General features: G+C 44.2%; 2 protein-coding genes and 1 pseudogene across 2 annotated transcripts; all 3 read left to right on the top strand.

Moving 5' to 3' along the window:
- Window positions 1-543: 543 nt before the first annotated feature.
- LOC147439152 (uncharacterized) lies at window positions 544-7,851 on the top strand (annotated as a pseudogene).
- LOC147439151 (uncharacterized) lies at window positions 7,764-8,224 on the top strand. The gene has a single exon (XM_086485055.1). The coding sequence runs from the start codon at window positions 7,848-7,850 to the stop codon at window positions 8,214-8,216; it is 369 nt and encodes a 122-aa protein (XP_086341181.1). The 5' UTR covers window positions 7,764-7,847; the 3' UTR covers window positions 8,217-8,224.
- A 2,237-nt stretch (window positions 8,225-10,461) lies between these two features.
- On the top strand, window positions 10,462-11,224 carry LOC147439150 (uncharacterized). The gene has a single exon (XM_086485054.1). It carries the CDS (start codon window positions 10,462-10,464, stop codon window positions 11,074-11,076), a length of 615 nt encoding a protein of 204 aa, XP_086341180.1. The 3' UTR covers window positions 11,077-11,224.
- Window positions 11,225-11,427: the final 203 nt, after the last annotated feature.

Raw genomic sequence — 11,427 nt, 5'->3', positions numbered from 1 at the left:
AGGAAAATAGTCCTACCTTGGTCATGAATCTGAATGATATGCTTCTTTTCACTCATAAAATAAAAGAGGAACAAATCCCGCATGTTGTCAACATGGTGCACTTTGGAATTGTGAAGCAAGACAGCTCTGTGAAGCACTATGTGCACCACTTTGCTGAATGGTTTGTTCTTGGAGCTAGCGAGATTGCTAAAGTGTACGTCTAGAACACATACAACAACAGGAGAGAACTGGAACAAAGATTAGAATTTTGCTTGCCTCAATCCTGTAGGTGCTTGAGTGGGTGGATTCCAAGAGAGGCGTGTAGTAAAATCTCATGGCTTGTCAAGCAGCAGTCTCACAAATGCTCTTTTTAGACTTGAGCACTTTTTGGAAAGAGTTTCCACAATTCAACAAGGATAACACCCTCCTGCTAGATGACAAATATTACAAGTACTTCATGAATGACAAAGACTCCTATTATCTTGCCTTCTCTAGAGGACTAAATAGAGGATCAATGGAAGATTTGCCTACATCATGAGGTTTGAGAGCTAGATACCTAAGACTATGTATGCAAATACACATAATGGGTTTGATAGTGTAACTCATCATGGAGAATTTGACATTGCAAAATGTAAATGGATTTGACATTTCAAAATGTAAATGAATTTGACATTGTATTGCAAAAATATATGCTAATTTGTAATGCAAAACCCAACTTGCTACTCAATCAACTTTTTCCTTGTGCCTTATAGGTTGTCTAATAATAAGCTGGTTTTAGATTGTTTTAACTGTTTGTCTTGGGCTTTTGTAGGTGATTTAAAACGACGTGTAAGTCGAAACAAGTGTAAGTTGTACCAATTATAAACTAGAGACCACCTGCAAGTGGTTGAGAACCATTTACAAGTGGTTGAGAATTCTTTTGCAAGTGGTGTATGAGATTAGGACTATTTGGATAAGAGTGTTCAATCAACCACTTGTAAATTGGGGACCACTTGCAAGTGGTTGAGAATCTCTTTCAAGTGGTTGAGAATGACTTGCAAGTGGTTGAGAACCATTCACAAGTGGTTATTAAAGCTTTTGCAAGTGGTGTATGCGACTAGAACTATCTCAATAAGAGTGTTGAATAAACCACATGTAAACTATGGACCACTTGCAAGTGGTTGAGAGCCACTTGAAAATGGTTGAAAATAACTTTCAAAAGGTTGAAAATCATTTGCAAGTGGTTGAGAAACCCTTTGCAAATTGTGTATGAGATCAAAACTATCTGGATAAGAGTGTTCAATCAACCACATGTGAACTGGGGATCACTTGCTAGTGGTTGAGAATCTCTTGCAAGTGGTTGAGAATCTCTTGCAAGTGGTTGAGAATCACTTGCAAGTGGTTGAGAACCATTCACAAGTAGCTGAAAAAGCATTAGCAAGTGGTGTATGAGATTATAATTATTTGTTTAAGAGTGTTCTGGCAACCACATGTAAAATGGGGACCACTTGCAAGTGGTCGAGAACCAATTGCAAGTGGTCTTTGAGATTAGAATTATGTGTATAAGAGTGTTCTGGAAACCACTTCTATAAGGTTTTAAGGACCAATTCAAAATTTTATGAACCACTTTCAAGTAGTTCAAAACACTTGCAAGTGTATGCCAGTTTTTGTCCGAACCACTGTTGGAACGGTCAGCCATCCGAAAGTGTTTAACATAGGTTGTGAGTGGCTATAAGTACTTAGATGAATTAACAAGCTTCATCTATTGGGTCAGAAACATAATCTTTTGTGAGGAAAATATGTAACAAAGGGGTATCCATCTATACCTCAAGAGTATAATGTGTTCTAATAAGGCATGGTATCAGAAGGTATGCTATTGTAGATTTGCTCATACATAGTATCTGTCAAGGTGTAAACACTAGGGTCATCTTTCTCAGGATAAAAGGGGAACTTAAGGAATCTAATCAGGTGTGAGTACATGGAATCAGGAGGTCTATCATCTAATAACACGTATCCGTCGAAGCGTCCCTTAACTTTATCTCATAAAATTGCCCCTCAACATAGTATGAGTTTGTCTTGATCCAATTGTGCCATGCATCCTTCTGAGTTGTGGTGGATAGAATCTTCTCCACACAACACCTCAGTATATGAAAATTAGAGTCTTCTTCCTCATCATTGATTTCAAAGTTATCTCCAACATACAAGGCATCATGATGGCCAGTGGACATGGGTGCATATTTATCCTTGTTTCTTGAAACAACATCTTCATCTGTGTTAGCCTCTGTTGGTAGGATCTTCAAATACCATTATGCTTCTAATTGCACTTTTTTGCACATATTCTCCATTGACCATGCACACAAGCTTGACAGAAGCAAGACAAGTTTCTACACTTTAGTGTAGTTGTATCTGTAGAAGAGAAACCATTCACACAATGCAAGGAATGTGATCCACTCACTAGCATGCAATCCAATTGTAATTCTATTGGCACATCTATCAACTTTATTCCTAGATAAACAACAATATTTACTAGTTTTCATCATGGTGAGGTAATTTACCATAGTAGTTGCATTATGCAAGGGGCGTCCATCCACCTTCAACTACTCATGGGTCAATGCCCTCTTTATGACTGCTCCAGTGCCATCATGTTCGATCATCTTTTCCATGACTTGACCCAAAATAGTTATACATCATTTTGAACCCACTAAGCTGAGAAAAACTAGCAACAATGTTGAAAGGCCATCGTGCTTTGAATTGTGATGTTGCACCATCTGACCATACCTAGTGTCACTCCAAACAAAAATCGTGGTCCTTCAACCATGGGTCATGCAGTAGAAAGCAGTGTTGCACAAACAGATGTCTCCCATTCTTAAACGCATATACTAGATGTGGACCAAAATGCTCACCTCACTAGAATACCAATGGATGGATTGGATCTCATTTTGATTTTTAAAACTATAATTGTCAGCAAAGTCCACCACAAAGACAACAACATCAATTGGAAAATTTTGTAAACACACTCTGAATTGGTCAGCGTGCCATCTATATAGGTAGTTATGTTTGATGAACGTGGTCAGATTCTCTTTCATGAAAAACATGAATGTGGAGCACCTATTCTACTAAATAACAAGATCTTTCCTTTTCTGTGTCTAGTTTGTGCATCTCCACACCAACAAAAACCTTTGCAACCACCATGAAGTTGTTGCTGCTATGTTCCTTGAGAGGACAACAGCTATGTAGTCTAGGACCGCACTGATTGCATTCTCCCATCAAGCAAGTTTTGTAAATGAAACATGGAATTTTTTGGTTTGGGACACAATAAGGACTCCTATAGTGTTGCGAGAGTCTCAAATGTGTAATTTGCAGCCACACATATAATGGCACTGACTGCTGCAGGATTACAAACCTCACATCTACATCAGCAAGAGCCTCCATGTACTCCATATCTGCCTTGCCACATTTGATTGAATGCCTCTTTGATGTACACAGCCTACATGTGATATTCGTAAAACAACATGTATTATGGTTCTTCAATTTTTAAACAAATAAAGGTTTCATACTCTCAAAGCATCTAAGAGAGATGTGCACGGTAGTATGCATGTCCTAAAACTGTTGGTGCACCCAAATCGTGTCGACCTGTGAAAGTGTCAGCAGCAAGAATATAGCATCAGGCAAGTTGATGATATCGGACTTTGGCAGGACTGAGATGCATTTTGGAGCAGTTCTCACAGTGATGTGTACACCAAATGCCACTTTTTTACCCGGGGGATTCACCATGGAAAACTTACTGCACCACGTAAGTGCAGGGGAGGGGGTTTTTTTACAAGTTATAAGCGTATAAGTTAGGGTCAGGCCCCCGATAGTTTATCTCCCAAGCTAAAAAATAAGGGAGGGGGGTATCATATTTATGGGGGGAGGGGGGGGCCTTACCTGGGTTGATAACTTGTAACGATTGGTCACGAGTGTGCACTAGAACTCTGATGATCTGTGGGAAAGTTTTTTATCAGGTCACATGTCAAATTTGGCATCAAGACGATCATAGATAAGGGCTGATTTGGAGCATGTCAAGGGTTGATTTACACCCGCTTTGGATTGGACAAGTAGCCGGAGTGCATGCTGATCGGGAATATAGTTTGAAAGTCAAACTAAGACATATTAAGGGTACATCTAGTTATCAGCATAAGTGGTTCCTTAGTACGTTGCCAGTCACTATGCTACATACTCTTTGACTATTTTTACTCGGTTAGATCATGTGAGACCTAAATTTTATATGTAAGATAGAGGTATGATAGTTTTCTTCATTGGTTGTTGTATAAGCGTAGAAAGAGGGGTCATATTTCCTAATATGAGTCGTATATAGGGGTTTTATCAAAGTTGTCCGCTCGCAGGTGGCGTCGTGTTTTGTCTATACAGTGAATCCCCCGGGCTTTTGTACTGGTCAAGTTGTGGTTTTGGAGCTCTATGGTAGGAATATTAACAGGTGTCTAAAGTATAGCTTCGATGTGCTATACGGCTTGGCTTTTTGTGCTCGTCATTTTGAGGTATTATTGGATCGAGAGAAGGGGTACCAAGATGAAGCTTGAGCTGGGCTAATCATTGTGGTCGATAACATTATGTCGGATGCCGCATTGAGTTCAAAGCCGAAGAAATGATTGCATTGTGTTTCCTGGCGAGTTCTTGGCAAGTCATTCACATGGAGATGCTTTTAGTATAAGAGCCTTGAAGCTTACTCTTGGTCATTGTATTGGGTGGTTATGCTTTGATGAGCAAAGCTAAACGAAAACATGGATTCATGCTGGGAACAGTGCCCAAGTCAAAGAAATTTTAAAAAAAAGTAAACTTTTGAAGGGTTGTGAACAGGCAGGAAGAAACGAGCTGGACTACCGTTGTCTGGTAGAGGTGGCGGTGCATTCAGCGTGGGAAGAGAGCATGAGGGGCCAAGAAAAGAAGAAGGTGGGACCACTTGCATGGCTAGTACATGGGATGCCCTTGGCAGGAGCAAGACACCGAGAGTCGGAGTTATATTCCGGGGAGAGGGTTGCATGACAGAGTGGGCAGCCCATCAGGTAAAGGGGGCCATCAACAGAAGGCCTGAAGCAGAGAGAGAGGGCGGCCATATTGAAGGGCAGCTAGGGTCCATCAGAGAAGGAACTTCACCTCAGGGCATTAGACTTGCATGCAAGGGGCCGCCAAAAGGCTGTAGGAGGCCACTAGGGGGGCTGAAAACGCCATGGAGCAGCCGGGCAGAGGTTGAATGGCGTCATCAATAGAAGCTGAAGAGAGCCACTTGGGCGCGGGGCGCTCCAGAGCTTGGTGGGTTGTCCAAGGCTTATCAAAGCAGGTGAGTCGCTAAGAGGGCTGGCAGCTGCAAGAACTCGAGGCCGCCATAAGCATAGGGAGCTAAGGATGGCGCGTGATTTTTGAAGAGTGGGTTGCAGGTCGTCAGGGCCAAAAGGTGCACTTGTAAGGGCTAAGGAGAGCCACCAAGGACGGGTTCGAAAGGGGTGCAATCACGGGGTGCATAAGAAGAGCTATTGGAGGATCGAGGCTTGCAGATGGTCATGGACAAGGACACCAAGGCAAAGAGAAGCCTACAAGGGCCTCACCTCATGTTTTGAAAGCTGTTTGGGTCATGTATCATTACGGAGGAGCATAGGGTGCTCAGCAGGTCCGAAAGTGTCTCTCTCAAAGATTGTGTATTGAGATTGTTTAGAAGCGGGGATAGCTATCATTGCCAAATTGTTTATTGTGTCGTTAATGTCCACTTAGTCCTTCTCCTCTTGTGTTTTCTCCAGTGTGAGTGGTGCCGGTGTGCGTTGGCAGTGTGCCCCCCATCGTGTATGTGTGTGTGTGTGTGTGTGTGTGTGAGAGAGAGAGAGAGAGAGAGAGAGGGAGAGGGAGAGAGGGAGAGGGAGAGGGAGAGGGAGAGAGAGAGAGAGAGAGAGAGAAAAGAGAGAGGAGTTGGGTTCTGGAAGCGTGTGAAGCGGGGAGGAATCTGGGATGGTGGTATCAATTGCTTATGTATCAGATATGTGAGTTGAATTGTGTGCAAGAGGTGTCTGGCATGTGTTAGTGTGTTGTCTAGATTGTGATTCTGTGTGGTTAGGGGTGTCGGATATTCCCTTCTCTATAGAGAGGCAACTAGATTGTGTGTTGGGTGTTTTTCCTCCTTCCCCCTTTCCATCAGTGGTGCCCCCACTAAGGACTTGCCGATTCCTCCTCAATGAAGTCCTACAGCTTGAAGATGATTGAAGATTGCAGACCACCAATTTTCATTGGCGAGGAAGATGCAGAAGATTGGATATGCGATCTAGAGTTGTATATGATGTCACTACAGGCGCTGACCAATGATGCAAAGCTTAGAGGTTTGTCACAGGTGATCCAGGGCAAAGCAAAGGCCTGGCTCAACAATTTGGAGGTTGCCAATAGGCAGTCATGGTCGAGGGTTTGAGCCTGTTTTGTTCGAGATTTCAAGACGCAAGTATCAAAGACTCAATCGGATGGAAGATTCGACGAAGAGGTATGCACAAAGTCAATTCTTGATAAAGAAGTCTCCTATGATGAAGCTTTAATAGGCTCCACTAGTAGTGGATATGAATGTGATGACGAAGATGCTTCGAGTGATTCAAGCTCCAGTTTTGTGGAGGATTTGCGGCTTATGAGGAAGATTGGAAAACCATGCTTAATGTCGCCTACCATGCAGAGGTGCAAGACATTGAAGACCTAGTGGATGAAAGCGATCTACTAATCAAGTTCGAGTAAAGGTGAAGTAGAGATATGCCAAGATTCTTTAACTGTGCAGGGGGTGGGGCAACCTTGCCTTGACCAGCATGTCAAGGTGCACTATAGGGTTCCAGAGCTGGTGTGTAGCCGTAGAGAGACAGCTTTGGCAATTTATGTTGTGGAGATAGGTATATGTGCAACTTGTGAGAGCGGGATCACATGCAAAGAGGAGGGTAATGTCAACCTTGCAGGTGATAAAGTATGGGATCAATTTTTGTCTTGCTTGTCCAATGATGTGGTGATCGAGCAGGCGTTTGAAGTTTTATGTATGGAGCCTGATTTACCCCTTGTAATTTCTGCGGTAAAAACACACATTTATAAGCCCCTATTATGAGGAGAAGCCATCGTACGTGAAGGAGAAACCAAAATTTTCACGGTCGGAATATTTCTTTTCGCGTGAATATTATGGTTGAACGGCGGCCGGAAAGTGGTCGGAAAATGACCGATCGGTTGGCCGGTTGGTCGGTGGCCGATAGTCAATGGCAGGTGGCCAGTGGTCGGAAGTCAATGGCCGGTGGCCAAGTTCAAAAGCGGACTTGTCTACTCAAGGGCGGATTGGAGGATCCGATTTGGACTTATCTACACAAGGGCGGCTACACATGGCTGCCTCTCATGAGAGAGGGCAGCCCTTTTGGCCTATAAAAGGAGGCCATTTCTACACACATTTCATAGTGTGAAATTGATGCAACAAGGTGGGTGTGAGGTGGTGAGAGTGAAGGAAGGTGGGAGCTCTATTAAGGGTATAATCCCTTTGTAAACTACTTCTTGTTTTGAAGTACTAAAGCCATTGAGTGGCTGCCTTCCCGTGACGTAGTCCACATTGGGTGAACCACGTATATCATGTGTACTCTCTTTCTCTCTACTCTATAATCTCTTGTGTGTGAAATCTATCTCTCTCCATTAAGTAATCTACTCAAACACCTATTTAGCTACGTCATATTTCCTAACATGAAGAGCAGGTAGCTAAGGCTCATGGTCAAGATTTGATGGTCGAGCAATCTAGCTCGATCTCGCGTGAAGTATAGGTTGAAGGGGTAGCAGCCCATGCTCTTGTGGATCAAGAGCGAGTAGGGGCAAAAAACAAGGTGTTCAAGGTATGTGCTGCACTCATGATGAAGGTGTTATTGCAAGTAGATTTCTACGAATCTCTGCACCGCTTGCAAAGCTTTGTGCATGTGGGTTCTGTTATGGAGAGCCCTCTAGCAAAGGGAGGAATGATTGCAGGTGATGGAATTGCTTCAAATGTGGATGTATACGCTCATTTTGGATATCAAACATGCGTATGGATACATGTTATTGAAGAACCATGCTATGGGAGGCTACCAGAGTGGCTTGTTTATAGGTTTGTGGGTGCCGAGGATATATTGCTCACACATGTTTTACAAACAGGTGGCTATTCTCAATGCCATCAATTTCATCCTGGTGGAGCTGACGTTCATGCCTTTTTATTTGATCCGGGGCGCTTAAAAACCTGCTAAAGTTTATCTCTACCTATTTCTCTACTATCTATAAATATGCTATTTCAATTCTCTTATTATGCTATCAGTATTATCTACATAAGACTACGGTTCAGCATAAATGCTCAATGAGGGGGTGGGCAAGGATGGTGCACCCAAACCATGTCGACCTGTGAAAGTGTCAGTAGAGCAGGAATATGGCATCAGGCAGGTTGATGGTATCGGACTTTGGCAAAACTCAGATGCATTTTGGAGCAGGTCTCACAGTGATGTGTACGCCAAATTCGGCTTTTTACTGGTCAAGTGGTTTTGGAGCTCTACGGATCAGAATATTTAAAGGTGTCTAAAGTATAGCTTTGATGTGCTATACAGCTTGGCTTTTCGGTCTCGTCATTTTGAGGTCTTATTGGATCGAGAGAAGGGCTACCAAGATGAAGCGTGAGCTGGGCTAATCATTGTGGTCGATAACATTATGTTGAATGCCGCATTGAGTTCAAAGCCGAAGAAATGATCACATTGTGTTTCTTGGCCAGTTCTTGGCGAGTTCTTCTCATGGAGATGCTTTCAGTATAAGAGACTTGAAGCTTACTCTTGGTCATTGTATCGGGTGGTTATGCTTTGGTGAGAAAAGCTAAACGAAGGCATGGCTTCATGGTGCGAACAGTTCCCAAGTCAAAAAAATCTTAAAAAACGTAAACTTTTGAAGGGTGGTGAACAGGCAGAAACGATCTGGACTACCGTCGCCTGGAAGAAGTGGCGGTGCATGCAGCATGGGAAGAGAGCATGAGGGGCCAAGAAAAGAAAAGGCAGGTTGTGCCATCTGGAGGTTCGACTTGCAGGAGAAGGTGGGGCCACTTGCATGGCCAGTACATGCAGGGATGCCCTTGGTAGGAGCAAGACACCGAGAGTCGGAGTTATATTCCGGGGAGAGGGTTGCATGACAGAGTGGGTAGCCCATCAGGTAAAGGGGGCCATCAATAGAAGGCTTGAAGCAGAGAGAGAGAGAGGGTGGCCAGATTGAAGGGCAGCTAGGGTCCGTCAGCGAAGGGACATCACCTCAGGGCAATAGACTTGCATGCAAGGGGCCGCCAAAGGGCTCTAGGAGGCCACTTGGGGTCTGAAAACGACATGGGGCAGCCGGGCAGAGGTTGAATGGCATCAACAACAGAAGCTGAAGAGAGCCACTTGGGCACTGCAGAGCTTGGTGGGTTGGCCAAGGCTTATCAAAGCAGGTGAGTTGCTAAGAGGGCTGGCAACTGCAAGAACTGGAGGCCGCCATAAGCACAGGGAGCTAAGGATGGCGTGTGATTTTTGAAGAGTGGGCTGCAGGTCGTCAAGGCCAAAAGGTGTGCTTGTAAGGCTAGGAGAGCCAGCAAGGATGGGTTTGAAAGGGGTGCAATCATGGGTTGCATAAGAAGAGCTATTGAAGGATCGAGACTTGCAGATGGTCATGGACAAGGACACCAAGGCAAAGAGAGCCTACGAGGGCTTCACCTCATGTTTTGAAAGCCGTTTGAGTCATGTATCATTAAGGAGGAGCAGTGGGTGCTCAGCAAGTTCGAAAGTACTGTGTCTCTCAAAGATTGTGTATTGAGATTGTTTTGAAGCAGGGATAACTATCATTGCCAAATTGTTTTTTGTGTCATTAATGTCCACTTAGTCCTTCTCGTCTTTTCTCATCTCCATTGTGAGTGGTGCCGGTGTGCATTGGCAGTGTGCCCCTCGGATCGTGTGTGTGTGTGTGTGTGTGTGTGTGTGTGTGTGAGAGAGAGAGAGAGAGAGAGAGAGAGAGAGAGAGAGAGAAATTGGGTTGTGGAAGCGTGTGAAGCGGGTAGGAATCTGGGATGGTGGTATCAATTGCTTATGTATCAGGTGTGTGAGCTGAATTGTGTGCTAGAGGTGTCTGGCGTGTGCTAGTGTGTTGTCTGGATTGTGATTCTGTGTGGTTAGGGGCGTCGGATGTTCCCTGGGCTATAGAGAGGCTACTAGATTGTTTTTTCCCCTTCCCCCTTTCCATCAATGGTGCCCCCACTGAGGACCTACTGATTGCTCCTCAATGAAGTCCTACAGCTTGAAGATGATTGAAGATTGCGGACCGCCAGTTTTCACTGGCGAGGAAGATGCAAAAGATTGGATATGCGATCTAGAGTTGTATATGATGCCTACAAATGCTGACCAATGAAGCAAAGCTTAGAGGTTTGTCACAGGTGATACAGGGCGAAGCAAAGGCCTAGCTCAACAATTTGGAGGTTGCCAATAGGCAATCATGGTCGAGGGTTTGAGCCTGTTTTGTCCGAGATTTCAAGATGAAGTAACAAAGACTCAATCGGATGGAAGATTGGACCAAGAGGTATGCACGAAGCCAATTCTTGATAAAGAAGTCTCCTATGATGAAGCTTTCACAGGCTCCACTAGTAGCGGATATGAATGTGATGACGAAGATGCTTGGAGTGATTCAAGCTTCAGTTTTGTGGAGGATTTTGCGGCTTATGACGAAGATTGGAAAGCCATGCTTGATGTCGCCTACCATGCAGAGTTGCAAGACATTGAAGGCCTAGTGGATGAAAGCAATCTACTATCTACATCAAGTTCGAGTGAAGGTGAAGTAGAAGTATGCCACGATGCTTTATCTATGCAGAGGGTGGGGCAACCTTGCCTTGACCAGAATGTCGAGGTGCACTATAGGGTACCAGAGGTTGTGTGTAGCCGTAGAGAGACAGCTCCGGCAATTGATGTTGTGGAGACAGGTATATGTGCAGCTTGTGAGAGCGGGATCACATGCAAAGAGGGGGGTATTGTCAACCTTGCAGGTGATAAAGTGTGGGATCAACTTTTGTCTTGCTTGTCCAATGATGCATGTGGTGATCAAGTAGGTGTCTGAAGAGCAGGTAGCTAAGGCTGATGGTCAAGAGTTGATGGTCGAGCAATCAAGCTCGCTCTCGCGTGAAGTACAGGTTGAAGGGGTAGTAGCCCATGCTCTTGTGGCTAAAGAGCGAGTAGCGGTAGAAAGACAAGGTGTTCAAGGTATGTGCTACGCTCCTGATGAAGGTGTTATTGCAGGTAGATTTCTACCAAGCTCTCCACCATTTACAAAGCTTTGTGCATGTGGGTTCTGTTATGGAGAGCCCTCAAGCAAAGGGAGGGATCATGACTGCAGGTGATGCAATTGCTTCAAATGTGGATTTATACGCTCATTTTGGGTATCAAGCATGCGTATGGATACAGGTTATTG

The sequence above is a fragment of the Adiantum capillus-veneris genome, chromosome 16, assembly GCF_014529385.1.
Source record: "Adiantum capillus-veneris isolate H3 chromosome 16, ASM1452938v2, whole genome shotgun sequence".
NCBI lineage: Eukaryota > Viridiplantae > Streptophyta > Polypodiopsida > Polypodiales > Pteridaceae > Adiantum > Adiantum capillus-veneris.
Note: the sequence above shows the minus strand (reverse complement) of the source record. Positions and strands in the feature narration are given on the sequence as shown.